Here is a 24,678-nt window from a genome sequence, read left to right as displayed (position 1 = left end):
CAAGGCAAAGGCCTTAACCCCTCTGCTGTCTTTTGGCTACTTTCTCTTCACCCTTTCTGACTAAGAATACACAGCATATACAGCAGTTGCTGTCAAAACAGGAAGTAATTAGAATGTAGTTTTGTTTTCACACACCTCCACTTCAGGGGGCTTTATTTACTTATTTATTTATTTATCTGGCTTTCTTTTCAACTTACGAGTTTTCATGCATATTTCAAATAGTGGATTTATTGGCCTTTTTTAATACTTGGGATTAATATAATCGGAATAGCAGCTATATTCATGCATGACTGCGTATTTTATAGCTCCACCCAAACGAGGATGATCTCTGAGCCTTTTACAACTTTGATAATGTAAGGGACAGGCCCAAAATGGACTACCACCAGAATTAATTTAGTTTAGCTCAATAGGAACCTGCATTGCAAAATAACTTGTTTTTCAAGGAACAGGTCTAGATAAACTTTTTCAGATCCACTTTAAAGGAGCCTGCACTGCAAAATAACTGGTTTTTCTGCCCCTGAGCAAGGAATTCAGATACAGGTAGTCGAAGGGTAGGGGTCAGACCAGATAAATGGATGTCTCTCACAAGACCCATGTTGCAAGACCCAGGACTGCCTTAAAAACCTGTCAGTTCCTAAGCACTGATGCAAAATGCTGACCTTTAAACTATAGGCTAGGAAGTGATATACCCTTAATTGGATTGGTTAAGAAAGCATATGTTGTTACAAATCTATTTGGATTTGAAATGTGCGGGCTTTGCTGTAACGGCCAGTGAAGGCCTATATAAGATCCCCTTTGAAGAAGTTTGGGGTCTTGCCTCACCTAACTGACCTGCGTGTCTGTGTAGGCGGCTTGACCCTGGCTAGCCAGTCTTACAATAAACCTTGCTTGCTGTTTGCAGTCTCTGGAGTTTCTTTGTCGTTAAAGGGAGATCACGATCCGCGCCCTAACAATAACATTTACTGTTATGGTTTATTAATATTAAACCTTTTCTAGGGGTAGGGAGCATTAGCTGTGGGAGCAATCGCTATAGCAATAGCAACAGCTGCCTAGGGCGGGGGTGAAGTCCACTGTGTACTAATAGTGACTTAGTGACAAGCTTGGCTTTGTACACCAGCTTTTCCCGCAAGTTAAATTCAAAACAAGCCTCTTTTTTTTTTTTGGCTCAAAATTGATGGGGGTGGGGAGAAACAGAAGGAACTAGGAAGAGAAGGAGGAGGAAGCTCAGCCTTTCCCTCCAGTCTTTTCAGAAAGCCAAACATGGCATCTTGCATGAGGAGCTTGTTTTCTGACCACAGCAGATACGTTGAATCTTTTCGGAGGTTTCTCAAGAATTCCACGGAGCATCAGTGCATGCAGGAATTCCTGGACACGAAGCTGCCAGGCATAGTAGCAAGGTAACGCAAAGGGCCGCCTTTGTGAAAGGGACAAGCCTTGGGCGAGGTCTGTGTAGTGATAGATGGTCCCGCGCGGCCCAGAAGGTTGGGGGCGCGGGCGTGGGGGTGGTCGGGACTTGCTGATAGCCCCTTTGCTCGGCCCTGGGCGCCCCGCGCCACTTCTCTCCGCGGTGCTTTCCCTCTCTGCTTGCTTTAAACATCCAAAGGCTCTGATTTGCGCAGTTATTTCCAGCCGCGCTGAGATAAGCTTTAACCATTTGAGGGCCCAAATCCCTCTGTTCATCCCGGAAAAGATAAGATACAAATCTTTGGAGCTCAGATTTTTGCTGCCTTTCTCCAAATTTTACATATCAAAAAAAAAAAAGAAAAAAAATGCCCAAAGGAATCTAGTATATTCTTTTTATTAGAATCAAATGTAAATGATTACGGAATATTCTGCCTCTCAGGAGTGAGAGGGTGTCTCCCAGTTCTCTGAATATCCATTTAAATTCAGTATGCTATTCCTTTATTACAGTTATCACTCAAAAAATAGTCTTACCCTTTCAACTTAATATTAGCAATGTAGCCCTTTAAAAAGGCATTTTTCTGTTATCAGTGAAAGTCAGTAGTTCCTATACTTCTTGCAGTTTTTTTGTGTGTGTGATTAATGTGTTCAATTTGTGCCACCGTTGATAAGCATTATGAAAGTAACAGATTCCACATGCTAAAGATAATCAAATCACCTGGGTGGGGTGGGGGTTGGCTGTAACTTACTCTGCTTCAGGAAATAATAATGGAAAACTGAGAAGAAATGACTGACAATGAATCCAGACTGCGACAGCGAAAGAAACTTAATATTTTCTCCTTTGTTGAATTTTACTATTTTAGGCCTGAAATTCTTTCACCAGAACTGGATTTCTGCCTAACCAGAGTAGACATTGTTGGATATATTTGAAATTATGCTTCCTTTCTATTTTCCATGGTTCAGGTTTTAAATGTATTCTTAAAAACAAAACATTATGTAATGCATTAATAACAAATGGCTGATGCAAAAAGCCAAAGCCAACAGCTATGACTTATGAGGAACTGTAATTTACCTCTTAGTGTCCTTTTGCTTATTTCTAAAATTAAAGATAGAAGTTGATTTCTGAGTTTCTTTTGCAGTCCTAAATGTTGAGTGTCCATGGCTTATCCAATCCTTTGCTTTTCTTCAGTCTTCTGTTAGAAGGGATACTTTGCATGGTATGTTAGAATAAAAGGTGCTGGCCATCCTGTCTTCAGAGGGTATGAAATCTAATTGGAAATATTGAATTTAAATTTTTAAGTGAATAAAGGCTGGAGAAGTTTCCAAGGCATAATTAAATTAGCATTTTTAAGTTAATATACACTCAGGAGCAATCTGGGTTGTGAATTTTTAAATCTTTTGTTTATTTTGATTTTGGCCCACACCTCAAACCTCCAGGGACCAGGTATTGAACTAGGGTCAGCTGCATGCAAGTTAATCACCTTCCCTCATATACTGTCTTTTTAGCCCCTGATTAGAAACAATCTGAGCTCAAATATCATTTATTAAAAATTGTGTATACATTTATTTTCCTGATGGTGATGTTTATGATGACATTCAAAAGGCCTTTAAAACTGCTGCTTAAAATTGTATGTTTTAAGTAGGCAAGATTTCTACATTTTTTTTAAATTTTAATTTTTTGTTTCCTTCTCTTAACTACACTTCCCCCCTCCCCCCCTCCCCCATATACTTATAGCAAGCTGCCAACCATGGACCAGTCCTCCTGACCCCAGTTTTTTCTGGTCTTGGATATTAGTCTCATACTATTTTTTAAAAAAATAACTGATAAGTGAGTGCAGTCATTCTATATCTGTCACTCTCTTTTTTACTCAATTTACTCAATAGGATACTCTCCATGTTGATCCATTAACATCTGTGCATATTCCTTAGTGTAGATGTACCATAGCTTCTTTATCCAGCTGTCTGTTCTTGGACACTCAGGTTGTTTCCAAATTCTGTGTGAATAGTGCTACAATGAACATAGAAGTGCAGATGGCATATCTGATGGTGTTTCTACATACATTTTATTTTTGCTTAATGCACAACATGCTCATTTAAAAAAATATAACAGTTCTGAAAAGCTTATAATAATAAGATTTTTAGAAGTACCATAGTTCCTTGTACAGCCCAGGACATTCCCTAATTTTCACTCTCCATAAGCAACTGCTCTGATTTTGATGTCAGTGAGTCCATAGGTCACTTATGTGAGGTGGAGAAGAGAGAGCTAACCTTTTCTTTTGTATTAGCCTAAAGTTAGTTCCTCTGTTGCTTCCTAATCTATCAATTCCAATCCCACTCTTCTTTCTTTCTTTCTTTCTTTCTTTCTTTCTTTCTTTCTTTCTTTCTTTCTTTCTTTCTTTCTTTCTTTCTTCTGGTGGTAGGATGTGTGCACATCCATAGTTTTCAAGCCTATTCCTGGTTTTGTGCTCAGGGATCACTCTACTCTCTCTCTCTCTTTCTTTCTTTCTTTCTTTCTTTCTTTCTTTCTTTCTTTCTTTCTTTCTTTCTCTCTCTCTCTCTCTTTCTTTCTTTCTTTCTTTCTTTCTTTCTTTCTTTCTTTCTTTCTTTCTTTCTTTCTTTCTTTCTTCCTTTCTGCTCAGGGATCACTCCAAACAGTGACAGGGACCACATGGGGTGTGGTGGATTGAACCCAGGTCAACTTCCTGTGTTTCCAACTCCTCCTGTGTTTCTATTATTAGAACTGTAGTGCACGCTTTATTCTCTCACTTTAAAACTTGAGAATTAAGTTTTTTCTAACATGTTTTTACATCTCCAGTGCCTAGGATAGGCATATAAAACTGTTTAATAAGCATTTGTTTATTCAAAAGAAGTCAGCAAGAATAAAATTGAAGAAGGTAGATATTATAAAGTATGAATCACTCTAACCTTTGTCCCACCTACAGTGAATGATAATCAAACTCAAAGTTTCACTTCTTCAGTTCTGTTTCTTCAAACACAAGCTAAACAAATAAAATTTCCTACCTCTCTGCCAGTGAAGATGGTTAATGAATGGAACCTGTATTTCTAAAAATTTCAAAAGCAGTAATACAGCCCTTGAAATGATCAGAACCTTTCATATTGGCCTCTGTTTGGTTCCTATAATTTTAGTTTGTTCTCTTCAATTAGACTTGATAATCAGATTTTACAAAGCACATAGCACTTTTTTTTTAAATACAAAAACTCCTTTTCTTTTTACAGGATTGGAGACACAAAATCAGAAATTAAAATTCTAAGCATTGGCGGAGGTGCAGGTATGAATAACACATTTTTAAAATTTAAATTTCACTCCAAGCATCATACTGTTTTATGGCAATACTGAAGAAATCTATTCTCCTTTTGGAAAAGAATAACGTATTTAAACCAGTACAAACAATGTCGGTTCAACTAAGATGAAATGTCCACACAGATTTATAGTTCAGGGCATCAATTTTCATTATTATCTGTACTGTGACTTTGTTATTCTTGCCTTTTTTTGGGGGGGGAGGGGTGGCAGAGCAAAGGGATGTTTCTGGTGTTTAGGGCTTATACCTACTTTGATGTCTCAGGGACAATTACTGATAGTGCTTTGGATGTGAGATTAGAATTTTGATCCACTGCAAGAAAGGCAAGTGCTTTAACTCCTCTACTCTCTCTGGCTCCTTATGAGCGGAGAAACATAGTATATAAATTTTATGAAAAATTATTTAAATTCATAAAAAAGGAAACTTTCACAAGACATTCCTTAAGCTGATGTTTATTTTTTTTTTTCTTTTTGGATCATCCTCGATGATACTCAGGGGTTACTCGTGGCTCTGCACTCAGGAATTATTCCTGGCAGTGCTTGGGAAACCATATGGGATGCTGGAAATCGAACCCAGGTCAGCCCCGTGCAAGGCAAATGCCCTATCCACCTTGCTATTGCTCAGGTCCCAAGTGATGTTCCTTAAGTTGTGGTTCTTGGATTGGTTGTCTGGTTTCCATACTGCTGTTGTTCAATGAGACAATAATAAGAGTATGCTAGCATGTAGATCAATGCATAACACCTTTCATTGAGAAAGTATTTCTAGGAGAAAAATCCTCTTATTTGCATTGTTAATTTACATCCTTGTGATCCTACTGTTTGAAATGCAATAGGCCCTCACTAGTCTCTTACTCCAAATTCAGTTCCAAAATGGCCTTCTAAACATTAAGCAAACTCCCAAACCTGATTGTATAAGCCATATCATGATCTCATTACTCTTGGAATCAGAACTTTTTATCCTAGGGGAAAAAAGAGAAATCGTCAAAGGTGGATTGAGATAAAGATAATTCTGATTCTTCTGCTAATGAACTGGTGACCTGAACTGAAATAATCTTAAATTTGAGCACTAGTTTGTGAATGATTAATTATATCTCACAAGGTACATGCAAATTATACTTTAATAAATTGCTTAGTACTTTGCCACTGTGCCTATAAAGTGTATGCTGGTCTATTTTTGCAAAAATAAATCAGTTTCGCTGGTAGATTTTTGCCTCAGATCAAGCTTCTGAGTAGAGTTTACATTATTTTTAAACAGCTAGTGTTCTGGAGATATGAGTTAATATATACAATGCAATCATGTATTATTTATATGTTATTTGAAATAATTGCTGAGTGCTAATTTGGTATTGGTTTCCACTTGAAATGGAAACTACATTATTATTTGAAATATATAGTGCCAAGTGGGAATCTCAAGGCTCTTAAATGAGTATTCCAGTACTACATGAATGAGCTGAAATGGAATATTTGCACAAATTACCAAGAACCCTCTGATGAAATGTCTAGTTTCTGCCATTATTTGTTAACTTTAATAAAATATGCTTGTGATAGAAGGTTTAATCCTGAAACTAGTTTTTCCTTATTATATCTTTTACCAAGAGAGCAGAAACCAAGGACAAACAATAGAATATTTTCATGAGTGATATAATATTGTGTTTAATCTAGAACTTTATTATTGTTTATTGATATTATAAATACTAATTATTAGAATAATAAACTTCCTAAAGAGTATGTTACTTTTATTTAACTGATGCAGACATTTCCAGTGTATTTTGAATATGAGTTTCAGATAAGCAACAATGAAATTGCCATCTGATAGTGTCACTTTTCCTCACACAAGAGAAGCCTTACTAAAAAAAAAATTATTAAAAACAATCTTTATCGTGGTGAAGGTAATTGACCTTTTAATATAAAGTTAATTGTATTTCTAATGTAAATTCATTCAGATGCTTATAAGCTATGTTGAGAAAGGAACATTTGTCCCACACAGCAATTCCTTACATAAAGGTACACATAAGAATTATTTTTGAGAACTTCTCTAAACAAAGGGAGCAACAGTTACAAAGTTCTCCCTTTTTTGAGCCCTAATATTTCTTTTAATGATACTGTCTGTCTTGGGGAAAATGTAGGTACCCTCCTAGGTTACTGTTAATAAGAAATTGATGGGGGTGAAAGAATTCCAAGAAAAATTGAAACTATAGTTAGATAGTTTTCATTACTCAAGTACCCTGTGTCAAATTGAAAGCAATCCATTTAAGAGTCCAAAGACTCCATGTCCTTAGCATGAAATTTTTGTGTTTTGGATAAGAGAGGATACCTCTCTTCTTTAGTCTGAGTGTTCATATGCCACTCTGGGAGATGTATATCTAATAGCTTGTCAGTTAGCATGCAGAAGGAAGGAAGGTTACATTTCCTCCTTAGCTTCCGGAAATGGCTCCAAACATTTTGCACACTCAGCACTGTCTGATGCTATGTATTATATGTTGATTTAGGTATTCCCTTAAATATACCACTTTGGTCCGATTTGGTGCCTGGTGCTCATCTCTATTATCACATCTTACAGGAATTCTGCTTCAGTCTCTAGTTTATGAGCTTTCTGATTTTACTTTCTAGATTTTTTTTGGTTGTCCAAATACTTGCAGATAATATTTTCCACATCTTATTTGGAAATGTTTTCTCTGCATTTATAATATTACTGCTGCTTCTCCCATCCACAATGTAAACATAACAAAAGCAAACTAAACACCTACCTTACTGAAACTTTTTTTTTTGGTCAAATATGTTCATTTTCTTTGAGGGCTCGCTTAATGTTCTTTTTGAGAAACATAAACAGGGTTTGCCTTGAGCCCTTTCTGTCTTCTGCCTCTCTGCTCTAGAGGCCGGCCATTGTGTTGAGAGTGTCTATGTGTTTGAGAGAATGTAAGGTGTTTGTGAGTGATGCTTGAAAGTATAGTTCTAAAGTTAAGCAATTCCTAGGGCTCTCAGTAAATCAAAAGTAATCTACTATAGCAGTAACATTGATAAGTAGCTCTATAACCAATAAATTATATATTCAATGTTAAAAATTGTTACAATGAATATTACGGGTCCATATATGTGCATGATTTTCTGTGCTTTAATATAACACAGAAAGTATCTGGATTGCATTACTTGAAGTTTCTAAATATTATGTTAATTGCAGCGATTATTTTTTAAATATTGAAAGCAGTAACAGTATTCTAATCTGTTAGGACATCCATTGACATCCATCTTCAACACTGATGCTTCCCTAAAATTGAATCACCCAGTGGAGTTTAATTATTATTTTACCTTTAGTGAGTGTAATATTTTTACTAAATGGCACATAGAGAAAAAGGAACCTATATATATTTTTTGTGAGCCAGAGTTCTAATAATTTATAGTATATATATCACTGAAAAAATATTCCAGTATTAGAAGCAATATGTTCTTGCTCTGTACTCTGTATAAATGAAATTATTCGTTTAATTCTTCAGTTTTTATGTTGAAAATGGCAAAGTTCTCTAAGAGTTAGATAGTAATCTCATTTTATGCAACTTTTTAATTATATTTTATTAAACTATAATATATAATATATAATATATATAATATATAATATATATGAGCCTCTAAATAAATTTTAATCAACTGTAACCTCAAGTTTTAAATGAAAGTTTTCTGAATGCTTTCAGAGCCAATTTTGGCAATTATTTTATTGACATATGATCAGAGCAATTAAATAATTTTCTTGCTGAACAGTAAAATATAGATTCCAAAATTCCTCAGGAATTTAAAATAAGGAGGAAGAAAGTTTGGAGACCATTAACTCTCATTTTACAAATAATAAAAATTTAGAACATCAATCAATGCAAAGCCCAGATCTCCTGGCATACGTCCAGTAAATAGATATAAAGATTGTAGCAAATAGATATAAAGGTTAATTATTGACTTGGTGAAGGAGAAACGAAACATTTAGCTATGATCAGTTATGTGAAAATCTAATCAGTTGATTAATCAGTATCCTTTCATAAATGACATGTCAATGTGACACTGAAGTTCAATTTCTTTAAGCTAGATACAAGTTGAACAAATGTAATTAGGATAAGAATTGGAAAAGAAAGTGTGATATCAGGTTTAGAGGCAAAGAGGTTGAAGAAAGTGTAGGTTAATACTTTCAGTGGTCTGGAAGAAGTCAACAGTATTTCAGCAATTAGAACTGATTGGGAAAATAGAGGAAATTAGATATTTCTCTGCCCAGAAAACAATTTGAATGTGCTCATTATCATCTTCAAATATTTCCAAATTAGTAAACTACAGAATATTTGCCCCTAATGGTTGAGATTTCTAGGGCCCCTATTAGAATTTACTAATGAACAAATCTATGCAGAATGAAAATACACATCTTTGAAAATAAAATAATTCTCTAGAAGTGCCAACAAAACAAGAAAAAAAGTCTTATCAAACATGTTATAGAAGGAGCTCAGGCATTGATTTCTTGAGTGCTTTGGCCAATAAAATTGCTTTCAGTCTGAAAAGAGGTGTGCATTTCTCTAGAGTGATATGGCTAAAATTATGTTTTATTATACTGAGGAACTGTAGCACTGTAGCACTGTCCTCCCATTGTTTATCGATTTGTTCGAGAGGGTCCATTAACGTCTCCATCATGAGACTTGTTGTTACTGTGTTTGACATATCGAATATGTCACGGGTAGCTTGCCTGGTTTTGCTGTACAGGTGATATACCCTCAGAGATGGGTGGAGGAATCAAACTCGGGTAGGCCGGGTTGTCCGCATGCTGGGCAAACGCCCTACCTGCTGTGCTATCGCTCCAGCTCCTATACTGAGGAAATGGAATTTAAGTAAAATTTTCAGACGTGATAATTTTTGATCTATGTTTTAGTTGCTTCAAACCTGAAATACGTACAAACTGAACTACTTGTACACCTGCATCAAACTAATAGTTACTACATTATCAGAAGGATATATATTGCAGGATTCATTATTTACAGGATTTAGGACTGTTTTCATCCAGTAACTATTCTGGGGTCTTGAATATAAAGTGCTGTTAAAAGCTTTCATAATATGTAAACATCTTGTATCTTTTTATTAGAGTAGTTTACTCTATTGTATTTAAAACTTTCTGTGAATATGGAAGCATTATTAGGGACAGATGCATCACAGATTTAAACAAACTGAACATAATGCTGCAATAGTGGATCCACTGTCATTAAAACCAGAGTAATCAAGATCGTTTTACTAATTCAATAAGGCTTAAAACAGGAAAGCAGGGGATAATAAGCAAAATGAAGACAAAACTATTATTATTTGCAAATTAAAGGACTGTATGCTTGGAAAAGCAAATAAACTCAGTTGTGCAGTCTTAAGATGAACAAAAATGTAATACTGGCCTCAGGGAATAAAGTAGGTAAAAAAGTGATAGGGTTAATTCACATTATTTTGTTGTGTTAGTTTTTGAGTGATCTTCATTCATTAAATAGATGTGACAATCCAAAAGTCCCTGGCATGTGATTTTCTGTAATTTTATTGAGGGACAAATACGTATCTCTCAGTTGTACTAGTTTGGGGCATGGGCTTTCAATTCCCTTCCCACATGACATACTCTGAAATGACGTTTTGATTTAGTGCACATACTTATGCATCCCTGACGTAAGTGGCCTATTTTCATCTTCATTTGATAGATTTCCAACCTTATGTTTCAAGGAGATGTCCTAATAGAGACTGTGGTTAATGCCCAGGATGTTTTGTATTTTACGTCACTCTCACTCTCCTCTCTCCTCCCATTGTTCATTGATTTGCTCAAGCGGGCCCAGTAACATTGCGAGACTTGTTACTGTGTTTAGCATATTGAGTACATCATGGGTAGCTTGCCAGGCTCTGCCGTGGGAGCGAGATACTCTCGGTAGCTTGCTGGGCTTTCTGAGAGGGGCGGAGGAATTGAACTCGGGTCGGCCATGTTGGCCGCAGGCAAGGCAAAAGCTCTACCCACTGTGCTATCGCTCCAGCCCATATTTTACGTACAAAGTTATATATATATATACTTTATACAAGTGTATGGGTACACCTATATAAAATATGGTAATGAAATCAGTAACTCCACATATACATTTTAGAGGCTATAGTGTTACACTACAAGAAATACATTCAAATGAATTTTGATCTATTCATGGAACGACTTTCAAGTGAGAACATCAAAATAGTCCATGTACATAGCAGTCTGACCTGGGTAAAGAAAATTAAGTCCTTAACAAAGAAAAAAACAAAATCTCAGAACAAGGTAAAGAAGAATGTTAACATTGTTTTCTCTAGTAGTGAGATGGTGATATTATGCCTTGTCTTGGGTTTTCTTTCTAGTATAATCCCGAACTATACCTTTATTAGCTGATAAAAAAATGATGGTAAAGATACATTTACTAAATTCTGAGAGTTTTTTGTCTAGTTTTAGCAGATACTCTATGCTGGCATATAGGGTTTTATGACATGTTTTTTTTAGGCCATTTGACTTGCTAGTAATGGTATTTTCCCTATGCTAACACTTTAAGGACATTCTTACGTATATTGCGGTTTAGCAGAGCTTTCCCTAACAGCCCACAGCTTCTTCCTTGCCTACCTATGAGAGCAGTTATTCATTGTCATGAATGGGAGGGTGAGGCTGATCAAATGGATGGTGGCTGTGCACTGCATGTTTCTTAACGTACATGATGTTTCCTGTTTATTATTCCCTGCTTCTTGCTGTACAAGGACAGTGGACTCTCAGACCTTCCTCTTACTGGAGTATAAATGAATGTAAAGTTTACTCAACAAGATATGTATCTTTACCACTGTTAATGCTATAGTCTAATAAAATAAAACTCATGTGGAAGTTCTTTCAGGTAGAGCTAAAAATGCATTTGTGCAACATTTTAAAATATTAGATTACAAGTAAAAAGCGTCTCCGAAGTTGAGTCTCTTCTGGATTGTCTATTAAATATCTTTATATTTCAGTTCTCAGATCACTTTAGGATATTTCTATGCTGGGATTGATGTGTAAACACAAAAAGGGCACAGCGGTCTATCTCTCCCGCTGCCCGCGTTCAGTAGTTTTGGGCTGCTTCCCCCACCATGGGGAGGTTGATGGTGATGGGCAGGTGAAGGAAGGAATGAGGACCAAGTTGGTTGGTGTCAGTTGTGGTTTATTCCACTCTCCTCTTCATTCTTCTCTGATTCTCCTGCTTCTTCCTTCCCCGTGCTACTTCATTCTCCTCCTCAATCCCCCCTTCTGGCTCTGGAACCTGGATCCCCCAGCCCACTCTTACAATCTAGTTAAATTCCAAAACCATGAGGGGTTAGGGCTTACACATCGGTGTGTCACAATCAATAGGGGTAAAGTTCTTTCTTGCAGGAGATGCTTCCAGGACAGATACTCTCTCAGCAGGATGACCCACCCTAGAGCAGAATCCCATGAGTGTGTTTCTCCTCTCCTTGTCTAACAATATGTAAGCATTCATAATATTAATCATTTTGTATAGACAGAGTAAGAGAGACATTAAGCTTATAGAATTGCTCTCTTGGGGCCATCTCGATCTCACACTACAGTGCTCAGGCCAGTTAGTCTTTTCTATCTCTAGTAGGGTGCTTACCTTGTCATTACCTTTGGATCATAACAGCATTTGTCCATGATCAAGCTCTTAACTTATAGTTAAGAATCATGGAACTTTGGCCTGGCCCATTTCGATGCCAGGATAGCTCACAGCTTGCCCTGGGTCTATTCAGTCCCTCATCGGGACCCTGCTTTTGGGGACTAGGAACTAAGAACAACTGAGGCTTAAGTCAGAAAAGCAGATGCCCGGGAGTGAATAATATTCAAAGCCAATTAAATCCCAAGTACAACAAAAGCATAATATTAACAGTCTTCCTGTAAAAAGGACATTGCTTTAAAGTAACCTATTCAAAAGATATACGGAGAGGAGAAAGGAAATATTTCACTCATACATATAAAATCATAGATCTCTGAGGAATCTGACCTTACAAATTAACAGTGTCTGATTAGGGGGAAATCTGAAACTGGTTGGAGAGGAGAGCATAGGGAAGAGTTTACAGATAAACACAATGGAATGGAAGTGCCTCAGAAGCACTGTCATAGACCTGAGTTCCTCATGGCAAGGGTAGCAGGACATACCAATATCATCCTAAAATGTTTAGAGCTACATTCCAATAAACACAGACGAATGGAGGTGCTTCAGGAGCACTGTGATGGGTATCACCCTAAAAACCTAAAGCTCCCTGTGGCAGAGGAGAATGGGCATACCAATGTTATCCTATAGATTTCATAGAGTATTTAGGTTGTATGGCTTTGCCTAGGTCTCCTGCAGTTACCAAATTTTCAGGCAGTAGATTTCCTGTACAAATAGCTAGAAGACATAAGAAAGCAAATAACGATGCCCTTTTGACTAAGATAGCATATTTATAACCCCCTTCCTGAGATCATAGAGCTACTTTACTATTCTAATCTCATCTTTCTAGACTGACATTATTGTTGCAATACTGAAATACTGAGTGAGAGATAGAGAGAGAGAAAGTGTTGATATTGCCAAAAATTTTCTGTCTTTTACACTATAATTTGTAATCAGGTTTCTGGGGCAGAAAGGTAGTTAAGTAGTTGGGTTCTATCTTTGCAGCATCATATTGTCCCCTGAGCATCATTGACTATATCCTTAGAGATCCAGAACACTGTGGGGTGGTTCAGGTAACTCCCTGTTTTGCAGTTTCTGAGATTCTGAGCTTCTTCATTCGATTGCATTGAACCAATGGCCTAATGGACAAGAAGCAGGGAAAAATAAGTCCTCCTGCATAGAGCCTAGGAGCACCCCTCTGCCTGAAACAAAAAAATAAAAATTATAATAAATCAGATTAGTTTTGCTTTGGTTACAAACCTGTGCCTGACCGTATTTTCAAAATTTACTAAACACAGTTATCTGTGCAACTTTTCTCCCTAGAAACGGTGTTGGTGCTTGTGTTTGTGCCTGATTGTCTAGTAAGAAAACTTGGAAGATAATAATGTTAATGTTATATATAATACAGTCAATCTAAGGGATTACACATATTTTATATCAGAAATCAGAGAGGAATAGGCTGTCAGATAGAAGGAAATAGCTCTAATCCTTAATCCTCCATTAAAGATTCTTTCATTTGAGGAAGCCCAAGGGTTTTCAGACTTGAGTTTGGGTTTCATTTGCTGTATGCTCAGTTAGAGGGACAAACTAGGCATCACCATATGTGATGAGTTCTCACTGAAGCAATGCAACACTTCAGTTTCCTCATTCTCAGTATTCCTGACTTCTCTCAAATGTAACCTTTTTTATTTTTCTTTTTGGTTCACACCGGGCCATGCACAGGGGTTACTCCTAAACTCTACACTCTTGGCAGTGCTCGGTGGACCATATGGGATGCTGAGAATCAAACCCCGGGTAGATAGCGTGAAGGCAAACACCCAACCTGCTGTGCTATTGCTCCAGCCCCTCAGATGTCACCTTTTGTGATGTATACTAGACTATCCAGTGGGAAATTACAAACTCCCTCAAATCTATTTTGCCTCTACTTTATCTATTGGACTCCCATGGTCACATGGAAAGACTGGATATTTTTACCTTTCATTCACTACTGTATCTACAGTGATTAAAACCTGGCTTTTAGTAGGTGTTCAAATATATTAGATGAATTAATATATTTAGAACAATTTATTGAGCCTTAATTTATTGAGTAATTACCATATATTATGAACTACAGTAAATTATCTTTATAGACTGCCCATAACCTTTATAATAACCTAATAACATAAGCCATATTACCCTTAATTTATAGATAGGCAATTTAAAGGGCAGAGATATTAACAAAATGTGCCTTGGATAATTCTGGCGAATACTAAATTTGAGTTCAGTTTTATCTCACTGAAGCCTCTAAAATTTCCTGCTCATATATTCTTTCCATTTTTAATCATATTATCTTGAATTTCAAGCAAAAATACAGCCTTCCTGTGCTTTTTCATTAACTATATCATTGAAGTTCAGGGAGTACAGAAAAGTTTTCTGGAATGTAAAACCAACTTTTCTCCCCTTATTTTTGCAGTTTTCCTAAATTCTGTCAATAGTCTCAATTATGTACTCCTCTTTAAATATAGGCATAATGCTTTTGCAATATATTTTATAACCATAAAAATACCTCTTCATGAGAAAGAAAAATACCAAATGATCTTACTTCTATGTGGAATATACAAGGTCAAACTTATAGAAATAAAGAATAGATTGATCTTTGACGCTGAGAGGAGTGTGAAAGCAGATGTTAGTGGGTACAAAAGTCCTATTTTAAAATGAAGAAGCTCAGCCTTGGAGGAGTAATGCAGAGGGTAGGGCATTTACCTTGCATGCGGCCGACTGGGGTTTGATTCCCGGCATCCCGTGTGGGACATAGTTTATTTCTCCTGTTCACAACCAGGAGAAATTCCTGAGTGCAGAGTCAAGAATAACCCTTGAGCATTGCTGGGTGCGATCCAGAAAGCCCTTCCCCCTCCAAATCACTATAATGCAGTTTTTGTACAATCAAATGTATACATACATCTAATGTGTGAGAGAACAAGTTCTTTATAATGAATACCTTGCATAGCAGAGCCTGGCAAGCTCCCTGTGGCGTATTTGGTATGCCAAAAACAGTAACAAGTCTCACAATGGAGACATTATTGCTGCCCGCTCAAGCAAATCAATGAACAACGGGAGGACAGGACAGGACAAGACCTCATTTTAAGATGTTTAATTACAAACTTAGCAGCACTGTAGCACTGTCGTCCCATTGTTCATTGATTTGCTTGAGCAGGCACCAGAAACATCTCCATTGTGAGACTAGTTGTTACTGTTTTTGGCATATCGAATATGCCAAGAAGAGTTAGCCAGACTCTGTCGTGCAGGCGTGATACTCTCCATAGCTTGCTGGGCTTTCTGAAACGGATGGAGGAATCGAACTCAGGTCAGCCACATGCAAGGCAAACGCCTTACCCACTGTGCTGGTGCTCTAGCCCTGCAAACTTAGCACTAGGAGTAATTTTAACCTTAAAAGCTAATTATTATTGAAAGTTAAATAATAAATGCCAAATTGTTAATGATGTGTGTTGTTCCATATTTGGCTAAAAATGGCACTGGATAGTCATTTGCATATGAAATTATGTTCAGAATCAAATATGTCTTAAACTTATTTTATAGGAAAAATGATTTTTTGTTGTTGCATGGTAAAGGAAGATTTTCTGTAATTGGAAAATGAACATTTTAAAATTAATTGATTCAAACAAAATCTGTAGAAATATTTTAAATGATAGAGAAGTGAGTGAGGGAAAAATTACATGCATCATTCTAAGATAGATGCTGATTATTACTTGTCACATTTTTTTAAACACTCTTGAAATGAAGCGCTCTATAACTCATTGATTTATGCTGATAAATGTTTTAATTTTCTTAGACTGCTCTCTTTGCTAAGCTTAGATCTATTTCTGATTTTTTTCTCAGTCTCCTTCTTTTCATACCTCCCTGTCTGAATAACCTAAGCTACTTGTTGACTGCTTGAAGAAATTTTGTTAATATCATTATGTCAAAATGTTAAAGACTAATATTATTTTTATTTACTAGTCTTACCAACAGATAGTTTCATTTTAATGAAGGTTAATGGCATAACTTAAGAGAACAAATGTGGAAAACTTAAATTGTCAGTGTTAAAGAAGAGATGTTTTTAAGATAGTAATAATAATAATAATACATATTCTGAAGATTTAACATGTTTTGGGTGACAACTCAGTGTTACACTGTGCTTTATATGTGATATTTCAGTCAGTCCTTACAATAAATAAGTGATGTGTTATTATTATCCTTATTTAATTTTTTTTAATTGAATCACCATGAGATACACAGTTACAAAGTTCTTCGTGATTGTGTTTCAGTCATACAGTATTCCAACACCCATCCTTTCACCAGTGAACATTTCCCACCACCAATTATACCTATTTTTATAATAAGATGAAGTTTGGAGAGACAGAGCAAATTGCTTTAATGTCTTTTCAACCTAGTGCATAGAGAATGTGGGTTTGGAACTCCATACCCACATGTATCACTTCTCTCATACAATCACTTTCAGGCTAAACTTATATTAGACCAGATCTGTTTTCTTACTGTTGTTTTCTGAGTTCCACTATTGCGATGACTGGCATGTAGTAAATAACCAATTAATAGTTGATACACAAATTAGTTAATATCTATTATGCTCTAACATCCTTTCCATTTACCTTTCTAGGATCACTTCATGTTAGGACATCCTGTCCAATATCCCAAATAATCTAAAGTCCTGAAGTTCCAGATGCTCACATGTACAGTTTCGCCTCCTGATTTTATGCATCTCTGCTTTTCCATCCTTTCCATCTGTAGCTCCTCATTTCCCTAGAAGGGAGCTTTTACTTACCCTGAAGCCCAGAGCTCAGATGTTATCTTTCTCCATGAAACTTTCATCTCTTTGGCTTTACAAATCATTTCCTTGTAGTGTCTTCTTCCTCTTCTTTCTTTATTTTCATCTCTATCTCTTCCACTAGACCTTTGTGGTTTTGTGGGCAAATGCTTGACATGTTTTTTTTTCATTTTGTATCTCATATGTAGATACCATTATTTTGTTTTATATATATATGCACATTTCTGACATTGGTACACATATTCTAGTAGGTGATATCTTATTTTAATTAATTTTTAATTTGTGGGCCACACAGCAGTGCTTAGGGATTACTCCTGACTGTGCACTCAGGTTTCATTTTAATACTAGCGTGCTGGGGAATGATATGGGCTGCAGAAGATTTCATGCAGTTCAGCTGCATGCAAGAAAAGACTCGCTGTACTATAGATCCAGCTCCTAGTTGGTGAAATTTTGAGTTTGTAATTGACAGTGTTTCTTCTGATTTACTATTTTGATTTAGTGATATATAAAAAGTAGTTTAATTTCGTCTTGAGATCAGTAGCAGCATAAATACAATATTGTAATAAGTATTAAATAAGGTTTATATGAATGGATGGTTATTAAAATCCTCTTTAATTGGCATCCCTCATGCCTTAGCCATTCTACATCGTAACATCATGACAGGGAAATAGTTGATCATTATTCTTCATTTAGTCTGGGTTCTTCTGTCTGTGCCACAAATATTCAATAGCTCAAATTACTCTTAATCATTTCTTTCTAAGTTGATGTGATCTGTTCCATATGCTTGTCTTTTAGGTGAAATAGATCTTCAAATAATTTCCAAAGTGCGGGCTCAATACCCAGCTGTGCATATCAACAATGAAGTCATTGAGCCAAGTGTTGAACAGATTGCCAAATACAAAGGTATCTTTAACTGTGGTACTATATAACAAATCTTATTCTGAGAAGTTTATCCCCCACATTTGACCCTAAAACCATTAACTACATAGTTATCATATGTATGCCTTGTGTAGGCTTATTGGGAGGGAAAAACTAATTGATATTGGGCATTTTTAAAGCATGATTTAATACCGTGTGATAAGAATAATAAGTAATTGGTTTGCTTTTATTGACTACCCATTCACTGATTATTTATATGAATTTTAGACATTGTAATTTTTACATGTCACAAAATATCATTATTTTAATTATTTCAATCATTCAATCAAAAGTTTAATATCACAAACATTGTAGGTAATAAAATAGGTTATGATATGTTTTTAGTTCTATTTAAAGTCTATTTAAATTAGGTGGCAGATTAGCCATGGCTTGTGAGTAATAGTTGACTGATTCCTGGATTCTCAATACCTGTTTTACATTTATTTATTGGTAAATTGACTAGTGATTTTCCATTAATAAGTAACTTAAATATAACCTCTACCTATTGAGGTGTATCACAACTGCTTCTGATTAACTATTTTAGTTCAAATTTTATTTAATGTTAGAAAAAAAATCCAGATTAACTCCCTGGTAACCCAAGATACTTAAATATATATGCTTTATATTTGTTATTTATATAATATTGATTTTCATTACGTTCTACATGGAAATAGACTCCACATCTGCACTTAAAATTGATGGTTTCCTACATCTTTTCAATTTTTCAGAGCTCGTAGCTAAAACATCAGACCTTGAGAACATAAAGTTTGCTTGGCATGAGGAGACATCATCTGAATATCAAAGCAGAATTATGGAGAAAAATGAACTTCAGAAGTGGGACTTTATTCATATGGTTCAGGTAAGAAATTTTCATTGTTATATACTGTCAAGAGTAAAATTTTTCAGAATTATGTATAAAGAGTTCCAGTATTCTAATTTTAAAAAGAAAAATGAACATCTGATTTCTGATTATGAAGTGAGTAGTATTTGTCTAAAATTTTGAAAAATGGGTAAGACATAGTACAGCATGTCAAGTATTAAACCTTGCCTTGCATACTGCCTATCTGGGTCCCCTTAGGGTCCCCCGAGCCCACCAGGAGTGATCCTTGAGTGCAGAGTCAGTAGTTAGTGCTGAGTACTGCTCAGTATGGCTCTCCAATAGAATAAGAACAAAAATATAAAATAAAAGCATTGTTAATATTAAGAGATTATCTAAAAAGTTTTAATCATCCTGTTTAATTTACTCAGTATACTTGACTTCCTGTGTTCAGTATTGACTTAATTTTTATAGGGTTGGGAATTTATAGGTAGATTTGGAGCCATAGCACAGCGGTAGGGCGTTTGCCTTTGGCGCAGCCAGCCCGGCCGAGCCAGGTTCGATTCTTCTGCCCCACTCGAAGAGTCCGGCAAGCTACCGAGAGTATCTTGCCCGCACAGCAAAGCCTGGCAAGCTACCTGTGACTTATTCGATATGCCAAACACAGTAACAAGAAGTCTCAAAAATTGGAGACGTTACTGGGCCTGCTCGAGCAAACACCTATGAACAACGGGAGGACAGTGTTTGTTTTGAAGATAATAGAGTGATCTGAGTACAATTTTTTGGTAGCTTTAATGATCTGGATGAAACACTGGCACTGAAGTTTCCTGAATCCTTTTACTATTGCCTCTTAGTGAAGTAGATAATGTGTATGTGACAGAAAGATCAGCTTAGATGTTTCCTCGGGTAAAAAGATTTGACTAATATTAGTCAGTCTTTCAGTTGGAATCTATTTCCATAGTCTGTTATTATTGTATATTTCTTAGAAAGGAGGTAACTATGTAGTAGATGTTATGGGGTTATATTTTCAGGGATCACCTTATTTCTAGATAGCATTAGAGGATAGGGGTTTTGGATGTTGATGGCTATTAGAACATGTGTATATTGTAGAGCAATTATTTTGTTAACTATATAGGAAGGTTAACAAAATAAAGTTAACCTTGTAAAGCACCTTCCTTCCTATATAGTCAACAAATACATTTACCTCAAAGGAGTTAGGTTATAATAAATCAAATGAAGAAATTATTCCAGCATAGGTCTATTCGGCTATCATATCTCTGCTCTGTGAACTGACAAATTATTTACCTATAAAGGAAAGCTTAGCAGTGCCCAGCAAACCTAGACTATGTTAGCATTGGACTTGCTTTCCCATATCTTCTATCTCTCTCTAGCTCCAAAAACCCTCCCCTATCACTCATTCCCAAGTGTTGATGTTTTTCATATTATATAGAGAAATTATCAATCATTAGACGGAAACTCTTTTACCTGTTAAACGTATTTGTGCTAATAGCTACCATTTGTTCTGTGGTATTGCAAAGAGCCACCGCTAATCAAATTCCAATCCCTGGGGGCCAAGAAATATTACAGTGTATAGGGCACGTGCCTTGCCTGCAGCAGACGTATGTTCAGTCTCCAACATTCCGTATTGTTCCCTTGAGCACCAACAGAAATAACCCCTGAGCATCACCCAAAACCAAACAAAAAACCAATCTCTCTACTAATGCTCTGGATACCATTCTTTTTCCCATAAACTAAAATATTTTAGTTTTTAGACATTTTCTTTTCTCCTATTTATCTAAAAACTTTAAAGTTCTTTTTTTTTCTTATAGCAACTTTAAGATTTCTACATTACAATTAAGTTCCCCCCCTCTCCTGTACTCTTCTATTCTGCTTTTTTTCTGTGCCATGTCTCTGTCTCTCAATTATTTATGTTCGGTTTTTGTTTTGTTTTTGGGCCATACCACTTGGTGCTAAGGGCTTTCTCCTGACTGCTCTCAGGATCACTCCTAGTGGGGCTCAATGGACTGTATGTGATACTGGATATTGAACCTGGTTCAACAGCAAGAAAACACCTACCTACTGCCCTGTCTCTCTAGCCTCTCTTAATTATTTCTGATAGTTATGATATTGGGCTAGAGTGATAGCACATCGGGTAGGGCATTTGCCTTGCATGCAGATGACCCGGGTTTGATCATTCCATCCCTCTCTAAGAGCCCGGTAAACTACCAAGTGTATCCCACCCACACAACACAGCCTGGCAGGCTCCCTGTGGCATATTTGATATGCCAAAAACAGTAACAACAAGTCTCACAATGGAGATGTTAATGGTGCCTGCTTGAGCAAATCGATGAACAATGGGTCGACTGTGCTACAGTGCTACAGTTATGATATTGTTTTAACTACATGTTCAGAGTCAACTCTACAGAATCTCAATTTCACATCAAATTATGGAGTACATTTTATGGCTAACTTCCTATTTTTATACAGGTAGTATTATATATCAGTAGCTATTTTGCTGGTTTGCTTTATCTCTATGACCTGTGTGATAAATAGCATGAAGTAACCTGATACCAAAGGTGACCCCCAGAGCAGGATAGGTTCATGATACCAAATATGACCTCCAGGGCAGGACAGGTACACATACATGTAGGTCCTGTAGTTCCATTTTATATCATTCATTCACATGAGAGGAGCACTCATTTAGTTGTTTTTGCTTAATGCAATAAATTATTTTGGAAGAATCTACAGAGAAGGGCTGGAGTGATAGCACAGCAGTAGGGCATTTGCCTTGCACGCAGCCAACATGGCCAACCCGAGTTCGATTCCTCCGCCCCTCTCGGAGAGCCCGGCAAGCTACCGAGAGTATTGGATATGCCAGACACAGTAACAACAAAGTCTCCAATGGAGACGTTACTGGGCCCGCTCGAGCAAATTGATGATCAACGGGAGGGCCTTTGCTACAGAGAATATTGAATTCATGGGTGAGATTGATGAAATGAAATAAAAGATGCATTTTTGTGGGTATAGATTTCAGGGATGCATGAAAACCCTCGGGGAAAATTTTTCACTGCCAATGTACAATTCCAAATTCTGAATGGAACGATGCTGTATGGAAGGGCCTTTGCTTACACTTACTTGAGATGCCCTGCCTTTATGAAAAATTGTGGGTAATCTCAAGTATTTTGTGACCAAGCATTTAGGCTCATGCTTTGTACAGTCTATGTTCCTAGAGAATCTGTCAGCTCGGAAACTGTCACATTTTCTGTGATTGATAAAACTCATCTTGAGCATGTGGCAAACTTAATTCAAAGGGATTAATTATACAAGCAATGTTTCATGAAATGGCGTCTGCTTTAATTTTATTGGTACCATTTTCTCCAAAAACTGCAGTTAAACAAATATACAGTGTGGGTTGATGAGGGTTGAAGCAATAGTACAGTGGGTGGGACAGTAGAACACATGAGACCAACCTAAGTTTGTTGCCTGGAACCCCATATTGACTTTGTCTCTGAGTACAGAGCCAGGAGTAAGCTTTCATCACAGCTCAGTGTGTTCCCCAAACCATATGTATATACAGAGAGAGGGGAGGAGAGAGAAAGAGAGAGAGAGAGAGAGAGATTTATTTTTTTAATTTATTTATTGAATCACCGTGAGAACAGTCACAAAGCCTTTCAGTTCAAGTCTCGGTTGGTCGTAAAATGATCAACCACCCATCCCTTCACCAGTGCACATTTCCCACCACCAAGAACCCCAGTATACCCCCTTCCCACCCACTCCCCGCCTGTGTGGCAGATTTCCACTTTTCTCTCTCTCTATGTTGATCACATTCAATATTACGACAAAAGACCCACCATTATTATTTGGATTTTTTCCCAATATTCAGACCTGCCAAAAAGACATCATTAGATAATTTATTTTTTATTGCTGACTAGGGAGAGCATATGATGTTGCATGGCCACAATAGCGGCCACGCGAGTTTGGATTTCTCATATTTTAGTAATAAACCTAGAGGGATTACTGCCTAAAGCCCCTGGGTTCTGAGATTGGTTTGTGTGCCTCTGGGATCATGGTCATTCAGAAGCTGGAGGAGGCATTTGAGGGTGGCAACCCAGAGCATTGTTGTGGTGTGGAGCAGGGCTGATTCCACCCCCATCCCCTCGTGCTTCATCAATGCAGTTTCATACTTGGCTGTTCATTAGTCTCTATAAGATGAAGGCCACTGTGCCGCTGCTGCAAGGGGAGACAGGCGGAGGGACACACACCCTTCCCCTCCCAGGGCGGCATTACACAATAGTTAAATGCACAGTCCAGATGCATTTTGATTGGACATTATATTTTTCTCAGATATTCCCACCACCATCCAAGCTTGTTTTTCAGGGACAAACGCTGGATCATTTGCTTTCCATTGATCACTTTGCATATCAGGAAATGTTGTGTGGATGCTTACATGGCTGAGCGGTTTAGTCCTGGTGCCCGCATAGCAGAGCATGCTTGTAGAAGCTTATGGTCACCAGGATTCCATCAGGAGAAGGTGAAGAGACAGCACCTACCCCATCTGGGACCTCCTGGTGATATTGGCTCAGTACAGGGCCCGGAGAATTCTCCGGGAGTTGTGGAGCCCACCAGCTGGTTTTCTTCACTGCTGTGTGCTGTAAGATGGTGCTGGGGGCAGGTTGTGGGTGTGACTTCTGGAATCAGAGGTTGTCTGGGAACTGGGGTGGTCCCCACACGGCTCAGAAGATAGTCCTGGTACCCGCATAGCAGAGCCATGCTTGTAGAAGCTCATGGTCACCAGGATTCCATCTGGGAAAGGTAGGGAGACAGCACCTACCCCATCTGGGACCTCCCAGTGATATCGGCTCAGTCCGGGGCCCAGAGAATTCTCTGGGAGTTGTGAAGCCCACCAGCCAGTTTTCTTCGCTACTGTGTGCTGTCAAGAGTGCTAGTTTTGAATCAAGGCACCAATACGGCACAGAGACTAATGGAGTTCTATCTCTAGCAATAAGTCACTAAGCTATTGAAGCAAGAAGAGCAAATTGCACATTTAAAATTATTGGTTGTTAACTATCTCATGGTGATTCAATAACATTAAAAAAATAAAAAAAAATTATTGGTTGTTGTTGAGCAAACTTTATAGATTTTCCTTCCCCAAATTACTATTTTTTTACATTTTTGAGTAAAAGGTCATTAAATATGAAAATCAAACTTGTATTTAGTTCAAGAAACAAATTCACTGTATAAAAGTATCTCATTACACAATGGCCACTCAATATATTTATTGCAAACTACAACACCCTAAAGGAAAGAGGGAGCAAAAGTGAATGCCCTGCCACAGAGGTAGGGTGCGGTGGGGGGATGGGATGGGGGGTGGGAGGGCTACTAGGATCATTGGTAGTGGAGAATGAGCATTGGTGGAGGGATAGGTACTTAATCATTGTATAACTGAAACCCAAGCATGAAAGTTTGTAAATCTACAACTGTACCTCATGGTGTTTCACTGTCACTGTCACTGTCACTCTTCTCCCACTGTTCATTGATTTTCTTGAGTAGGCCCAGTAACATTGAGACTTTTATTGTGTTTGGCATATCGAATACATCATGGGTAGCTTGCCAAGCTTTGCCGTGTGGGCGAGGTACTCTCGGTAACTTGCCAAGTTCTCTGAGAGGGGCAGAGGAATCGAACTCGGGTTGGCCATGTTGGCTGTGTGCAAGGCAAACACCCTACTCACTGTGCTAT

At 37.3% G+C, this 24,678-nt stretch overlaps 1 protein-coding gene across 1 annotated transcript in view; it reads left to right on the top strand.

Moving 5' to 3' along the window:
• Window positions 1-1,189: 1,189 nt before the first annotated feature.
• The window catches only part of HNMT (histamine N-methyltransferase), a 37,552-nt gene continuing 14,063 nt past the window's right edge, over window positions 1,190-24,678 (top strand). The window contains exons 1-4 of the mRNA XM_056117620.1: window positions 1,190-1,397; window positions 4,639-4,691; window positions 18,002-18,109; window positions 18,853-18,983. Coding sequence (XP_055973595.1) covers window positions 1,261-1,397; window positions 4,639-4,691; window positions 18,002-18,109; window positions 18,853-18,983 — 429 coding nt within the window. The 5' untranslated portion in view covers window positions 1,190-1,260. The remainder of the gene's footprint in view (window positions 1,398-4,638; window positions 4,692-18,001; window positions 18,110-18,852; window positions 18,984-24,678) is intronic.

The sequence above is a fragment of the Sorex fumeus genome, unplaced genomic scaffold (genome assembly GCF_029834395.1).
Source record: "Sorex fumeus unplaced genomic scaffold, SorFum_2.1 ptg000035l, whole genome shotgun sequence".
Taxonomy (NCBI): domain Eukaryota; kingdom Metazoa; phylum Chordata; class Mammalia; order Eulipotyphla; family Soricidae; genus Sorex; species Sorex fumeus.
This window is presented reverse-complemented; position numbering and strand designations above follow the sequence as displayed.